Source organism: Mercenaria mercenaria, chromosome 13 (genome assembly GCF_021730395.1).
Source record: "Mercenaria mercenaria strain notata chromosome 13, MADL_Memer_1, whole genome shotgun sequence".
NCBI lineage: Eukaryota > Metazoa > Mollusca > Bivalvia > Venerida > Veneridae > Mercenaria > Mercenaria mercenaria.
The window spans coordinates 28,922,768-28,939,485 of record NC_069373.1 but is presented as its reverse complement, the minus strand read 5'-3'; the positions used below and the strand labels follow the sequence as shown (position 1 = coordinate 28,939,485).

The following is a 16,718-nucleotide window of genomic DNA, read 5'->3' as shown; positions in this document are numbered from 1 at the left end:
ACAGTTAAGAGTTCATTGTCATTTGAAATCTATGATGTTAATAGTAATTGTCATAATAGATCTACTTTGTTTTGTTGGAAATCTAAAAACATTTGGCCATTTTGCAAATAAATAAATCATCTTAAAACTTCAACGATTTTTTTTTCATTACATTTGCTTAGAACACAAGAAATGCAGAAAAAGTTCAAAAATATTTTTGTGTTTTTATTTATTCTATTATTAATATTTATTTGTGAACTTAGTAAATCATTTTTCTACAAATCATGTCATTTTGTATATCAATTTTGAGCAGTTTTTGATAACTTTCTTTTTAGTGAAATTACACAAATTATTTTTTTTTTAATTAGAAAAAAAGTTTTTTTATATTATGATTGAAAGAAAAGGGTAAAATGAATGAAATTTTATTCATTTGATTAAAATGTAGCATAATTATTGCTGACAATCATATAGTTTGTTTTATTATGATAAATAAAGTTGATTTTCAAACCACTAGCTTCTTTTTTTACTGGTGGCTGGTTATACATTGGACTGGTAGATATCAGAGCCAATACACTGAGACCTGGGTATCATACAGAAAAACGAAGTTCATACATTGTGTCTGTACAATCATACATACATTGAAAAGGCTTGATGAAATGATTAAAAATAGACTTTTCCTTAAATATAGGATACATTCATGCATCCTTAAATGTGTTTCAGGTAGCAGGAAAATGCATCTTTTCATGTGCCATATTAAAAAAATTTCGACATAGGGAGGGGACACCCCTCCCGAACCCACCCCAGGTTGGGCCCCCCCAGCAAAAAAATCCTGGACACGGGCCTGTACAATAGTCCTTATGTATATTAATAAGCTTAGATAATGTGGCAGTTGACCTCAATACAATAGACACTGTTTATTTTCCAATACAGGTAACTAATTATTACTTTGCAATATAGCCCCAACACAATTTTATGACGGATTATCTTTGAACACCCCTGGACTTATTTGACTCAACTGCCACATTATCAAAGTTTATTAATACATTCATATCATTGCTTAGGCATAATACGATTGTTTGCTAAAATAGCACTATCTTGGTTGGACAACCAGGACAGGAAAATAAAATTTTAGAAATGTTTTCAGTGAAAATCAAAATAAGTATTTAAAGATCATTTGTTTGGAACAAATCCACTAGCTGACGTTGGAACTTTATTCTGAATAGTTTGGTGCCCAGCGGGGCTACGCTAAGCTACGCCCTGGTAATATCGGAGAATCCTAACAGCGCCTCACATCCCAGCATCCAATCATTTTTAAGCATCGTCTGTTACTCTATTTTGTATTTCTCGATAGATAATCAAAACCATTCATTTAATATTCGCACATCTGTGCGTCACTCTGTTTTTCGTTGATATTTATGTAAGTTGGATATCGAATGAATATTGCACCCCGTGGGCAGCCTCTTATTCCAGAAAAAGCTGGCAGTTTGTGTATAACCTAGTTTGCCAATAGTGAAGGGTACATGTGTCTGCAAGGATAAACTGTTGTAGTCGTTTTAACAAGGTAAGCCAATTAAGTATTTCGCACTGTACAACAGTGTTCTTTTTTTTTTTTACACAAAAATTTACATTGGCGGCACACCAGATTTATGAAAGTACTTTAGTACACCGAGAATCGTCATGTTGAGGATTTATATTTCCAGAAATATGACTTTTTCCCACGAATTTTCGATCAATGATTCCATTTATACAAGCGAGTCTCGTATATTGATTTGGTTTGTCTGTAATTTAGAAAATAGGTGCTAATTCTAAGGCCTTAAAAAATTCGTTGTTTCCGGTAACATGCTAAAAAAAATTAGGGTAGGTAGGTCGGAAAATTTTGTTTTTTATTTTTTTTTATTAAGGAAGACTTTTCGGAAATTATTTTTGTGGCAAAAAAAATGAAAACAAATATTTTTGTGTCAAAAATGAATACAAATAAGGGGGCTATGCATTTAGAGCATCAGTAAGTTGATTTCTAAACATCACTGGCCATGTTTAAAGCATAATTAGTGCAGTTTTGCAACTTTTTGTTAAAAAGTTGTAAAATATATTCTCCAAGGCCATAAAAACATATAGGGTCGGGCCAAAAATTTAGAGTAGGTCGGGATACCGGAAACAAACATTTTTTTACGCCTAACAGAGCTGTAAAGAAAATTGATTTCTCGGCGTCAAACAGGTCCATTATGACTCGAATCACTGCCGCATGTAACGATCTCCCTTGGGTCAAATGATCATAAACAGTGCTGTTTGAAATATCTATATATTCCATGTCTGGTGTAGTTATTCGATAACGAGCGCATATTTAAAAGTATCGTCACCTCGTTATGTACAAAAATGTACAAACATTTGCAAGAACAGAAGAAAAGCCACATAAAACCAAAGAACTTTGATAAAACGTAAGACTGAGTTTACTGTTGCTTTTAATATAGTGTCATTGGTTTTGTATATCCTCAACCAGGAAGTGGAATCTTATAAAAAACAACACTTTTACATTGATTTGCATGTGATATGTCTGTGATTATGACATAAGTTTGTTTCTTGTAAGTTTAGCTTTCCAAGAAACAAACCCCATGTGTGTAATCAAGATTGTTTGCGGATCGATCGGTTTACAAATGTATTTGATGATTGAGAAATATTCTTTGTCTTCTGTTTTGTTCGTCACGTGGTTGTTATAGTTTCACAGCTTCCCTACATATCCCAGCAGTAGATCTAGTTTCTTATGTAACTATAACTTACATCTTTGTGATCGGCTGACTGAGAGACAATCAGTATCGGTTTTGGATATTTTTTCTATAGCTTCTGCGTACTGAAATGTCACATCATACCCAAAGGTGGGCACACAAGATTGGTCTCTAGTTTAGATTTATCATTGTTGATAATCTGCCTGATTTTATCTTACACTCAGATTATGTCTCTCAAGCATATGTATATGTAAGTATGACGATGTTTAGGAATTTTGTTCGGTATGTAGTAAGAAAAATATTATTTGTAAAAGTATTAAGACCGTTTAAACTTAATTAAGCATATCCAGCTTTACATTTTACCAATAATCGATATTATCGGTTTTTCTGATTATTTGTTAAATCTTTTAAATGGCTTAAGATATCGATTTTGCAACGGCGGCAAAAGTTGTTTACTGATCGCCGGTTTAGATTTATCATTGCCGATAATCTGCCAGATTTTATTTGACACATCAGATCATTATTTTTGCTTCTGCGCGTTTGAAAGACGACTCAACAATGTAAAATTTTCGTAATGACCATAAAATAAATTAATTTCTTAGTAAATCCTATTTCCAATTCTTGTTTTCTTGAATATTTATCAAAGGTTTGAATATTAATTATCATTGTAGAAAGTTTTATTGAAACCATTGTTTTTTTTATAACACTGTTTTACTGTTACACATCGAATGTTCAAAGACTCTATAGTTTTCACTCTGATGTAGAGTATTACTCGTGATTTTGTCATTTTGATAAAGGCCGAAACGTTAATAAAACAGAGTAAAAGCTATAGAGTCATTGTTTTTATTACCTCCCTTCATATTTCTATCTGTAAAAGTTCAAAAACTAGTGATTTTCAGCCCTTGTAATTATACATACCGTCTATTTGGACAGCTTTTCCATCTGTTTTAACATAAAATTTAAGGCCTTATGGAACTTTAAATCAATTATACTAGCTTCCATTCATCATGTATCTTTCTTATTTCAATGTAAAGGGGGGGGGGGGGGTAATGCACCTACTTCTTAATGAATTGTTATGATTTCTTTAACAGTTTTGTATTTTGTGGGATTTACACACTTGCAAATGACTGGAAAAACTGTTTATTTTTGACAATTTTTTTTTTTGGAAAAAGCTGTTTATATAAAGTTACAATAATCTTTCAGCTAGAATATAGAATTAGCTAGTGCTAGCAAAAAGGAAAAGCTATTAGCTAAAGTCAAACAATAATATTTAATTATTTCTATAATATTTTACTGGCCAAAACTACTAAATGATTAATCTTTGTACGAAACCAGTCACAAACAAAAATATTTTCTACTAGCATGACTAGCTAAAATAGCTTGTGCCATTTTTATCCTTTTACTTTAGCTATAGCATGTATAGTGAAAGCCTGCCAAGTTAAAGAGCCTTGAGTTGTTGCAGTAATGCAGGCTATTATAATGTTGCATCTATGTTATTTGTAATCATTTTTATGTTTTTATCATGCACTTGCTAAACTTAGCTGGTACATTCCAAAGCCACTGGCTCTAGCATTTAGCTTGTACACCTGTCTTAATTGGAACACTGTCATAAATGCATTCTTAAAGGTGGTCAATCACATTAAATCAATATTTAATGACATTTTTTACTTTTTGTATATTCTGGTAGAGAATTATTTAAGGAACAAAAAGACCGACTACATAGAGTTAGATTCCTATTTGAAATGTATATTTTATTATTTTTATAAAATTTTGTAATTACTCCCCTTTAATATGAAAGTATATAAAAAGCTGGGTATTTCTTTTTATTTCGATATAATGTCTAGTTTAACATTTGCATTTGATAGACATATCAACTATTGAACAATCTGAACCAAAATGCAAGTTTTAAAGCTGTGTGTAGCTTCTGAATTCATTTATTTCCAATCTATCTTGGTTGCGCAACCAAGATAGGCAAAGGGAGGTAATAATAATTTTTCAAACTTGCATTTCTAATGAATTCCATCTAAATACATAATTTTTAATGTAAATATTTTACAAATATATTACAATATGTCTAATATTTGTACATTTCCTTAGGCAAAGTATGTTTATCAAATTTATACTTATGATAAAATAACTCTATCTTGGTCGGGCAACCAGGATATGAAAATGAAGTTTTAAAAATACCTCCAGTGAAAATCTAATTTGTATTAAGTGTTAAGTGAACATAAATGAGTGTAAATGATCAGATGCTAAAGTTTCGAACAAATCCATTACATGGCCAAAATCTGATTATCCACCTTTAAAACGCTTGACGTCACAGTTGTAAATATCGAAAGCAAATGCCTAGAAACTGTCGACTTTTCTAAATAAATGATCCCCATCGGTCATTTTCTGTCAATTTTCTTTTGTTTTAGTAAGACATGAGAATAGAAAAATAAGACTATGATTTCACGTAAGATCGTTAACGTAATTTTAAATTTCATTGAGTCACGCTGTTGTTGTTGTTACTTTAAAAGTGAAGTGTAGGCATTAGACTAGCTCCTAGACTATGATATATCTTTATATATATATATATATATATTTATGATTAAATGTAGTGAACTGAGCCAGTCTATATCCTATGTCCAATATCATAATATATCATAATGATAATTTCAACATCATTCCTCTGTGAAAATCTCTAAAATACACTTGCTTTTGTCTCTATGAAATTGATTTCGTCAAGAAAAGGGAAAAATGTAGAAATATATTTATTATCAGTCTAGTGGCTAGTCTATGTAGGCTTCAATATGACAAACTGTTTGATATAGTGGAAGGCGAGTTGCTATTAGTTACTTCAAGACTTATTCAGTAACGGATTAACCCTTGTCATGCTGGACACGAGTGATTCTTCCTTTGCGACCAGTGTAGATCATGATCAGCGTGCACATTCGTGCAGTCTGGTCATGATGTGCACTGTTGCTTTTCAGTCAGTATCTTTTTGGAAACCACCCCTTTTAACAGTTAATTTTTGATTCCATACCTTGTGTTTTTATTTCGATGTAAATGAGATATTAAACCAAAATTTGTAGTCCTGTTTGGCGCCATATAACCTATACTGTGTTGGTGCGCCGTAAAACCCAAATAAAATTAATAAATTTTAACTGTTAATGGTATACTGTCCAAATTGAAAGATAGACACGTTCATTATAGAAGTTTAGCAGGGTAAGTGTTAAGTATATTCCAGGTTCACCAGAGAACCAAACCAAGGACTGAGAGATCAATACTCTCTCCCTCACCCTTAGACTAGCCACTAGACTGATTACAAAGAATTTGTCACAAAATTTAAAAAATGTGATTTTTTTAAAATTATGTTATTGTGACAAATGCCAGTCTAATTTACAGATTTTCTCAGTGAACTGATTCTAATATTATCATTGGACCTAAGATATAGACTGCCTATATTCACAATTTTAAAAATAAAAATTCAAAAAAAATATGTAACTAGTATAGTCTAGGAGCTAGTCTACCTCACCCCGTCTTCACCTTACAGTGCACTAAATGTGTTTGTCTGTCCGTAATTAGAAAAACTGGATTAGTTTCTAGCATTTGAGCTCCTGTATCACGTACTGATCAAATTATCAATGACGAACACTTTTGTAGGGTTGTCCAGAATGTTGGTGATAAAAATTAATTCGGGGAAGAAATTTATACAGTAGACGATACTGATTATTGTCGTCACCTTAATGCCGCAAAACATGGCGTGTAGTATATATTTTAAGAAATTTACAGGAAGCATTGCATGTTGCAAATTACTTTCACTGTATGTTTAAATGACTAGACGATAATAGTTACTTCCTCTCACATACAACAGAACCAGGTTTGTTTTATTCCATTGATTTTACGTTCTTTTTTATCCAGATACCATGAGTTTACTGGTCTGATGTGTGCTTCTGTTTGGAATATATCAATAATGTATAGGAACTGAAAGTTGGTAAAAAACAGCTAAAAGAGAAATGCTGTAATAAATCATTTGAAGAACTTTTCGATATTGGCATTCCGAGATAATTGGTGTCGTGGTAATTTCTAGTTTCGGTTTTTAGCTCACCTGAGCACGAAGTGCTCAAAGGTGAGCTATAGTGTTCGCCCTGTGTCAGTCGTCCGTCAACGTCCGTCGTCCGTCCGTCCGTCCGTCCATCGTCAACAATTTGACTGTTAACACTCTAGAGGTCACATTTTTGGCCCAATCTTAATGAAACTTGGTCAGAATGTTACCCTCAATAAAATCTTGGACCAGTTCGATATTGGGTCAGCTGGGATCAAAAACTAGGTCATCAGGTCAAATCAAAGGAAAAGCTTGTTAACACTCTAGAGGTCACATTTTTGGCCTAATCTTAATGAAACTTAATCAGAATGTTACCCTCAATAAAATCTTGGACGAGTTTGATATTAGGTCATCTGGGATCAAAAACTAGGTCATCAGGTCAAATCAAAGGAAAAGCTTGTTAACACTCTAGAGGTCACATTTTTGGCCCAATCTTAATGAAACTTGGTCAGAATGTTACCCTCAATAAAATCTTGGACGAGTTCGATATTGGGTCATCTGGGGTCAAAAACTAGGTCATCAGGTCAAATCAAAGGAAAAGCTTGTTAACACTCTAGAGGTCACATTTTTGGCCCAGTCTTAATGAACTTGGTCAGAATGTTACCCTCAATAAAATCTTGGACGAGTTCGATATTGGGTTATCTGGGGTCAAAAACTAGGTCACTAGGTCAAATCAAAGGAAAAGCTTGTTAACACTCTAGAGGTCACAATTTTGGCCCAATCTTAATGAAACTTGACCAGAATGTTAATCTTGATGATCTTAAGGTCCAGTTTGAATCTGGGTCATGTAGGTTCAAAAACTAGGTCACCAGGTCAAATCAAAGGAAAAGCTAGTTTACACTGTAGAGTCCACATTTATGACCATATCATAATGAAACTTGGTCAGAATGTTAATCTTGATGATCTTAAGGTCAAGTTTAAATCTGGGTCAGGTGGGGTCAAAAACTAGGTCACTAGGTCAGATCAAAGGAAAAGCTTGTTAACACTGTAGAGGCCATATTTATGACTATATCTTCATGAAACTTAGTCAGAATGTTAAACTTGATGATCTTTAGGGCAAGTTTGAATCTGGGTCATGTCGGGTTAAAAACTAGGTCACCAGGTCAAATCAAAGGAAAAGCTAGTTAACACTTTAGAGGCCACATTTATGACCATATCTTAATGAAACTTTGTCAGAATGTTAATCTTAATGATCTTTAGGTCAAGTTTAATCTATGGTCAGTTGGGTTCAAAATCAGGTCACTAGTGTCATATCAAAGGAACCTTGTTAACAACTCTAGAGACATTTGACTGTTGAAACTATGAAAACTAGTCAGAATGTTAAACTTGATTTTAGGTCAAGTTCGAATTCTGGGTCATGTCGGGTCAAAAACTAGGTCACGGGTCAAATCAAAGGAATTGGCTAGTTAACGCCTTAGAGGCCACATTTATGACCATATCTTAATGAAACTTGGTCAGAATGTTAATCTTAATGATCTTTAGGTCTGTAGGTCAGGTGAGCGATACAGGGCCTTCATGGCCCTCTTGTTGTATTTCTTACGAAAGGTCAGATTGTCGGGATAAAAGATGTCATACATAATGTTATTGGCTGTAGATCAAGTACTAAAACATTACATGTAGAGAACGGTGATGTGCATTAACACCGAGGTTGATATAGTTTATTCTTTGAATTTTAACAAGACAAGAAAGGCTTAGTGGCCAGGGTGCGGTCTTCGTGGTATCATGCAGTCCGATTCACTAAGACTTTTTAGTTAATATCTGAAATTGTTTTTATGACATTTCGCCGTTTTATGTACCATGTATGACAAGAAATCACGGACTTTTGAGAGGACAAAAATGAAGTGCATTGGATAAAACTTCATTTTTTTTAAATATAATTAACTATGATTATGGTAACGAAAACCAATAAAATCCGATGAGTTAACAGAGAAATAAAACACACTGCTGTGGAATGCATTATATTTGACCTTTAGCCTGCTGGCAGCAGGTGGTTTTGCCTTTGCGACCAGTCCGTGCAGGCTGATCATGGTCTGCGCTGTTCCTATTCAGTCGAACACCCCTTTGAATAATAAGTGGTGCTGCCCAAACTGAACAAGGAAATTCATTGATGCAAGCATTCAAAGACGCCGGCAAGTGTTGTGTCTGAAGTATATTAGTATAATAATGCAATATGAGAAATTACCTAATTATTACTGTGTTAGACTGGCTGGTTACAGATTATCATCATTAGCACATAATACAATATTATGTTATAGACTGTTAAAACAGTCCAGAATAAACATGATAATGAAGTATTTTACATACAAAATTAAAGTTATTATTTCATCAACTAAGGTCAGCACCTGTGGAAAGTTCTTATATGCAGGTGCATGTGTATGAGATTTCACATAAATGCAGTTTGTTGGGAAATGATAAAATGCTGAAAATTATTTCAAAGTTGTGGTTCACAGAATCTATTATTTTTATTATCATTTTCTATTCACTGATAAAGTTTCATGGACCGTAGTCACCTATATTATAGATTTCAGGATTCAGATTATACACAGTATTTTACTGTTTCCGTTGCCAAAGCAACCAACATTTTTGTCCAAGAAAAGAATGATATAACATGCATATTGCCCCTATACACAAAGCAAATGTCATGAACCTTTCTTAAATACTTTTGGAATATCATAGAATTCAGGGTTTTATTCGGACGAATGGTGAACCTGAAGTCCTCTTTGGTTGAACCGAAAGGTTACTAGAAATATGTCAGTGTCTGGTTACAAGAAATTTAGCAAGCATAATAACCCACTGTTTGCTATTGTATCTGGCAAGTATAGGTTATACTAAGGTCAGAAATAGAAAACTTGACTTACAGTAACCTCCCTTATCAATAAATCGGATCAACATTTTGATGAATTTTTAAATAAACAAATAAATAAATAAAAATATTATTTCTGCTCTTCAAGTAAGTAGAGGAGTGACAAATAACATTGTTTTATATCACATGATAATTTGCATAACATACATTTTTGATGTTTTATTTTTGCCATTTTTTGTTTATTCACTTAAATCTATTGTGCAATATCGTGGGTCTTTTAACATACTATTCACTGTGTTCTGTTTATCGTTTTGAATCTATTCATAACTATCTTTACATGGTCCAAAATAAAAGTGTATCCCATATACTCGACGCCGCCTCCTGGCGGCGTCGAATGATGGATCAGTCCATTTTAGAAATTTGGCCGGGTAAATGTTCAGGTACCTGTCACGTTTCAAAAAGATTTGTTTGCAGTTTAATAATTCTCTATGTGGTGCTGTATATGAAACTTCATGTTTTGAAAATCCAAATGTGAATATTTTTGTCGATCAGTACACAAAATTTACAACGTTAGCTATACTGAATTCTATCGACTGTCCTCTGATAGATAAGCACGTCCCATGTCCGTACTGCGAGCCATGCCAGACATGTTTATATATAAATTTAGTGGTCTGCTATCCATGTAAATGGATAGTTGCATCGTTTTTATTAGGAACTGGAGTAATTTAGTTAATGAGCTTCAATTATCATTAAGTATTTCACTCAGAACATTGTACTACATACTGAAAGTTTGACTGGTCGGTTAGTGTTGTAATAAGACATTTTCAACTGTATTAGAGATATAGAGCTACCAATTAACCACACACAGTTCCGTGATTTCGGAGTTACAATTACTAAAGTGGTATAGGCTATACAGTAGTAAATAAATTTGCTATATGTGCTATATAAAATTAACAATCTTCTGAGAGTTGTAACACATAGCCACCCATTTTAAAAAAGAATTACTATAGCCTTATGTTCTTAAATGACATATAAACCACCAAAAAACACCAAGAAAAGTAGGGCATGTATCTTCTAAGAGAGACTTTTTGTCTGACAGGTCAACACTATGGAATACCTTCCAAACTGACAGCTAAAATGTGGGTATGAACACATGGGTAATAAAGTTTGTTTACATTTCTATAAATGCAAAAATGTCTTTGAAAATGCTACCAAAATGTCAAGTATAGGTCCACAATGAAATAAAAACCGGAACTGGCTTACATAAAACATGAATTGATGCCACTTTTTCTGGGAAAAGTGAGGATTTTCCCGCCATTAGCCCGGAAGTGATGCTTGATTACCTGTTTAGTACTTTTGGACCTATAAATGATAGCGGGCGATTATACTCTCAGACTAGAAACCAGAGTTAATGAGTTCGATGCACCGCTCCTCCGCCGAAAATTACTAACATAAGTATGAGAGTTCTGAATATAGGTGCTTTACTCCTGACACTCCACAGAATTTGCTCAAATTACTAACAGTCTCACGGAAGAATCACCCATCTATGATACTGGTGACCACTATAAATAAGCTTAAATGTAAAACAAACTACTCGTCATAAACAAAAGAAGTTGAAGACGTGAATATCCTAAAGGACAGTGTCATAGCCTGGGAAGCCGTTGATAATAGGCCTGCTTTGCCAGAAGAAATCATACTTAATATCTATGCATTAAAGATCCCACTTGATTTGCATTACCTATGTTTTCTATGGTGACAGATTTCTACCATTTCGTGTCTTTGGACAAGGACATGTAGAACGACAAGTTAGGACGAAAAGCTACTAATTGGTCGTGTCTTCGTGTCCCCGCGTGCCGACGCAAAGACATGAGGGCACGAAATATTTAAGGCGAAATAACGAAACTTTATGGGCGAACACATGAACTATTATACTGGCAGAATGTATAAAACGTCGTGTCCTTCACTCCGAGTACACTTAGATACAAGTGAAATCTACCCTTCTCCCCGTGGACACGACAAAACAGTCGTTTCGGTCTAACCTTTTTGTCCTCTCCTTCTGGTACCCATGGCAAAAATGTTACACCAAACGTAATGTGCACTTAAGACAAAATATTCTTTAAAGCATTGTTACACATCAAAATGGTAGCAACGCATTTTGGTAGTCACTACCAAAATTCGACCGAGTTTTAGTAGCGACAAATTGCGTTGCAAGGGTTCATATGATATGTTGAGGGTCATGGAATGGAACGTATTTTAGTAGGGTTTTTTGTACATCAGGGGCTGAGCTCATTTTTACATTACGCACAAAAGAGAGCGATAAAAGGAGGAATCATCCCCTTTAAATATCGTAGGGGAGGGGGTTCGGAGTTCCACTCCCGAGATATAGTTTTCGGATAAAAACATCGAAAATGTAAATTCCTGAGCGTGTGAAAGGGGGCTCAAACGACGCTTCCTATGCAATACTTCAAAACCTCTCGATGTATGTCAAAGTTAGTGTTGCATTGACCTCTCTCACGTGTGTTCCAATGGTCCTGCTTGACTGAATCCCTAGGGCCGTTATATTTTCAAGGTCAAAAGGTCAATGTCGGATGATCGGCTAAGTTCCATCATGACGCTCTTTGAAATAATATTGTCCATTCGTCACAAAATATTCTTTTTGTAAATCATGAGATCATTATGTATTAATACCGTTTTGCGGTGGATATGTACATATCCGACGCATTTTGGTAGTACATTTTTGTAAATTACCAAACTGCGTTGAATGTAACGCATGTTGGTACTGACTACCAAAACTCGGCCGAATTTTGGTAGTGACTACCAAAATGCGTTGCTAACTTTTTGAGGTGCAACAAAGCATGAATAAAATACGCTCATTCTGTTGAAAAGGACATTTTCGACATGTGCATATTTTAAGCTTTTTAGCCAGAGACAACCGTTGTCAAATAGTGCGTGTCCAATTTAATGTCATATGTAGGCTTCATGTCTCGGGTTCACAGACAGTTTGGCACTGAATGTATTGATGTGATGTTACACTGATGTTACCAATATGATCAATACAATCTCGCCTTTACTGAACTGAAACTCATTAATGTAACCGCCATGCGTGCAATACAAATGTTTCATGTTTGTTCGCGTGTGTGAAAAAGATCACCATTCATAAATGAACTTAAGTGCCTAAGAATTGTTATTCGGTGACTTTGTTTCCGTCTTGGGCTTATAAAGGGTGCGGCCGCCAAATGGGTATCGCGGTCCAGCTGAGACCGTGTTCCTTGTCTGAATTGTTGCTCTGTAAGCTGTTAGTTTTCATTACGGTCGAGCTAATATATAATTAATTCTGAATATGAAAAATATCCCTTGCATATTTTCATTCAACATTTTTGCACCTTACAGGCGCCGAGAAAGGGTTTTTCCGCATTTGATCAACTATATTAAATGCATTAATTTATATATTTTTGTTGTGTTGAAACATCATACCGACACAGTTATAGGTCATATGTCGACTTTCCAGCTTTTGGTGGTGCAGGAAGACCCCAGGTGCCGCTCCGTCCATTATCTATCACGAGCAGGCACCTGGGTAGAACCACCGACCTTTCGTAAGCCAGCCGGATGGCTTCCCCACATGAAGAATTCAACGCCCCAAGTGAGGCTCGAACCCATATCGGTGAGTGGCAAGTGATTTGAAGTCAGCGACCTTAACCATTCGGTCAAGGAGGCCTCCTAGTTAATGAAAGACGTTTCAGAATAGAAACGATATAACAAAACGGTGTCTGACTTGATTCTCATCCTCTGATTCGATTAATTAATTAATTGATTAATTTCATAGATATGACGTAACAAAGACATTATTTTATATTGTTGTCATTTATTTGTAAAGTCTAGACATTTAAGTGCATATGTTGGTGGCGTTTACAAAATGAAGTTCTAAAATAAGTGTATAAAGGCATGCTTTGAACTGATGGAAATTTTGAAATATTGTTCTTAGGCATATAAACATTAAACAGAAAGATGGCGCGAAAAAAATGGTAGTCTCCTAACGGCGGATACAAATAGTTCTCAGTTTTTTTTGCTCTGTAGAGCTATTTTCTTTATTTTATTCGCATTTTGTTTGCTAAAATCACATGACAGATCTATGCTTGACATGTAGGTAGCATTTTCATAATGAAATACCATGACAAAATTTTTCATGGAAACTTAGATCATACACATCATTTGGGGTCTCATTTTTAGCTCACCTGTCACATAGTGACAGGGTGAGCTTTTGTGATCGCCCTTTGTCCGTCGTCCGTCCACAATTTCGTGTCTGCACAATAGTGGTTTCATTTATGATTTTATTTTAACCAAACTTGCACACAACTTGTATCACCATAAGATCTTGGTTCCATTCTTGAACTGGCCAGATTCCATTATGGGTTCCAGAGTTATGGCCCCTGAAAGGGCCAGAATTAGCTATTTTGACCTTGTCTGCACAATAGCAGCTTTATTTATGATTTGATTTTTACCAGGCTTGCACACAACTTGTATCGCCATTAGATCTTGGTTCCTTTCTTGAACTGGCCAGATTCTGGTATGGATTCCAGAGTGATGGCCCCTGAAAGGACCAGAATTAGCTATTTTGACCTTGTCTGCAACAATGGCAGCTTCATTATGATTTGAATTTAATCAAACTTGCACAAAACTTGTGTCACCATAAGATCTCATTTCCTTTCTTGAACCGGCCAGATCCCTTAATGGGTTTCAGAGTTATGGCTCCTGAAAGGGCCAAAATTAGCTATTTTGACCTTGTCTGCACAATAGCAGCTTCATTTATGATTTGAATTTAATCAAACTTGCACAAAACTTGTATCACCACAAGATCTTTGTTCCTTTCTTGAAATGGCCAAATTCCGTTATGGGTTCCAGAGTTATGGCCCCTGATAGGGCCAGAATTAGCTATTTTGACCTTGTCTGCACAATAGCAGCTTCATTTATGATTTGAATTTAAACAAACTTGCACAAAACTTGTGTCACTATAAGATCTTGGTTCCTTTCTTAAACTGGCCAGATCCCATAATAGGTTCCAGAGTTATGGCCCCTTGAAAGGGACAGAATTAGCTATTTTGACCTTGTCTGCACAATAGCAGCTTCGCTCAGTAACTCTTGAACCCCTTGAAGGATTTCAAAGAAACCTGACACAAATGTTCACCTCATCAAAACGATGTGCAGAGCGCATGGTATGTTTCGGATGGCTCACTTCAAGGTCAAGGTCACGCTTACGGGTCAAATGTCATATGACTTTGTTTTGTGTGTATATTGCTCTGCATTTGTGTTGCATTGCAGTGCTCTTGTTTTTATTTGGCAGATCCTTCTTTTGTTCACTTACAATAATTTTTTTTTAATTACTTCCCTTTTACGTTACTATAAATAGCTTATTTAGTAACTTTTTGGTTGCGGGTTTATTCCGCTACCAAAGTTAAGTGTATTTCTGACAATCATGTAGCATCTTTATTTGATTCCAAATCACATCCAAAGGAATTTGTTCATGTGCTACACAAAGTAGTCCCATTCATGAACAATGCGAATGAATTATCAATGATCAAGCAGTTCTTATTCATCCTCTATCCATTCACACTGGCCATTTAGATTATGTAAGATCTGTCAATGATTAGGTATTCCAGCCCATGGTTACATCACTGACTTCCAGCTGTTCATGTAAGGTCAGACAGAGTTTATCTTAGATATGAGGCACATAGTATTTGTTTCTTATACATCTATAGATTGGCATATAAAAGGAAAATAACTCTAGCAAAACCCGCAACCACCAGACATCTCAAGGCTTTGATTTATTATTGGCCTTAGGAAAAAACCGAGACCACTTTCCTGTGAAACAACATGGATGGTACCTCCAATTTTTAGGTACGTTTTGACATACCTGTACCTTTAAGAAAATTTCAACTATATTTTCTCATGATTCTTTTGATTGATCTTGATTATGATTTTTTGACCTTCTTGTCCTTAAGTGCAATGATAACAGGTGAGCGATATAGGGCCACTATGGCCCTCTTGTTTAGCTTTTTTTGCAGTTTGTGTGTTTGACTGAAATTATTTTTCTTGCATCAAACATGACCCCCACTTTTCTTTTGATTTTTATTTAGCACTGACAATACTCTTCAGGAAAATGTAGGTTACAGACATTTAAAATGGGTCCTGATGTGTGCTGCGGTCATTGTCAATTTTATATAGAATAAAGAACAACAACTATTTAGTGTGTTATAACCTCTTAGCCAGTATTGGCAACATTGTCTGCAGTGGATTTCGTGTTTTAAGAACTCAGGACGCACGCGCCGCCACTTCGAACAAATATCTTGCATGTTCATACAGCAGCATTTGTAAATCGAAAACATTTATTCTCTTTTCAGAATAAGTGGACGAAAATAAAATGGACGAACGTGTCTTTACAAAGTTAATAGTTGTGTTGATTTGTTGGATACAGTGTAATTATGCGACATCAACTACAACGATAGGTAAGTCAACATTCAAATTCAAATTCAGATTCAGACTAGAGCCCCTGTTGATCCTTGGCTCCAATATACCTTTGCATGAAATGAGTACCATCAAGTTATTTTTAGTTCGACTATTTGAAATATTTCAAATAGTAAAGTTTTTGTAATTACCCTTTTTTCTGAGTTGGCGTCGGGGTCACAAAAGTTTGCAGTACGCAGGTTTTGCAACAACTACCCGGCCAAATACTTTGAAATTTCACAAATGTCTTTAGCATCATTAGATGAACTCAGAAACTACTTTGCCAAATTCTTTCAAACTTCACACTTGTCTACGGCATTATTAGATGACCTCCATGGACAAGTTACATAACTCGAACTTATATTTTGTAAAAATTATGTCTCTTAACTTAGATCTTGAAAGCAGGTTCTCAGATACTACATTTTAACTACACACGTGTCAATGGTAACAGATTTTATAGGAATATATTGAATTCGAGTATTTGTCTACAAAGTGTGATTGCCCTTGGTCCGTCGTCCGTCCACAATTTCTTGTGAACACGATAAAGATCGCATTTTGCAGTCAATTTTAATCAAACTTGCACACAACTTGTATTGGCATGATATCTCGGTTCCTTTCGAAAACTGGCCAG

The 16,718-nt window shown here is 35.0% G+C and overlaps 1 protein-coding gene and 1 long non-coding RNA gene across 2 annotated transcripts in view; both read left to right on the top strand.

Moving 5' to 3' along the window:
* Nucleotides 1-1,391: 1,391 nt before the first annotated feature.
* LOC123529122 (uncharacterized) overlaps nucleotides 1,392-16,718 on the top strand; it is a 33,532-nt gene continuing 18,205 nt past the window's right edge. Inside the window, exons 1-2 of the mRNA XM_045309336.2 lie at nucleotides 1,392-1,540; nucleotides 15,985-16,089. Coding sequence (XP_045165271.2) covers nucleotides 16,005-16,089 — 85 coding nt within the window. The 5' untranslated portion in view covers nucleotides 1,392-1,540; nucleotides 15,985-16,004. The remainder of the gene's footprint in view (nucleotides 1,541-15,984; nucleotides 16,090-16,718) is intronic.
* Nucleotides 14,276-16,718, top strand: part of LOC128547855 (uncharacterized) — a 28,627-nt gene continuing 26,184 nt past the window's right edge. Inside the window, exon 1 of the long non-coding RNA XR_008366706.1 lies at nucleotides 14,276-14,447. This is a non-coding gene — a long non-coding RNA (uncharacterized LOC128547855). The remainder of the gene's footprint in view (nucleotides 14,448-16,718) is intronic.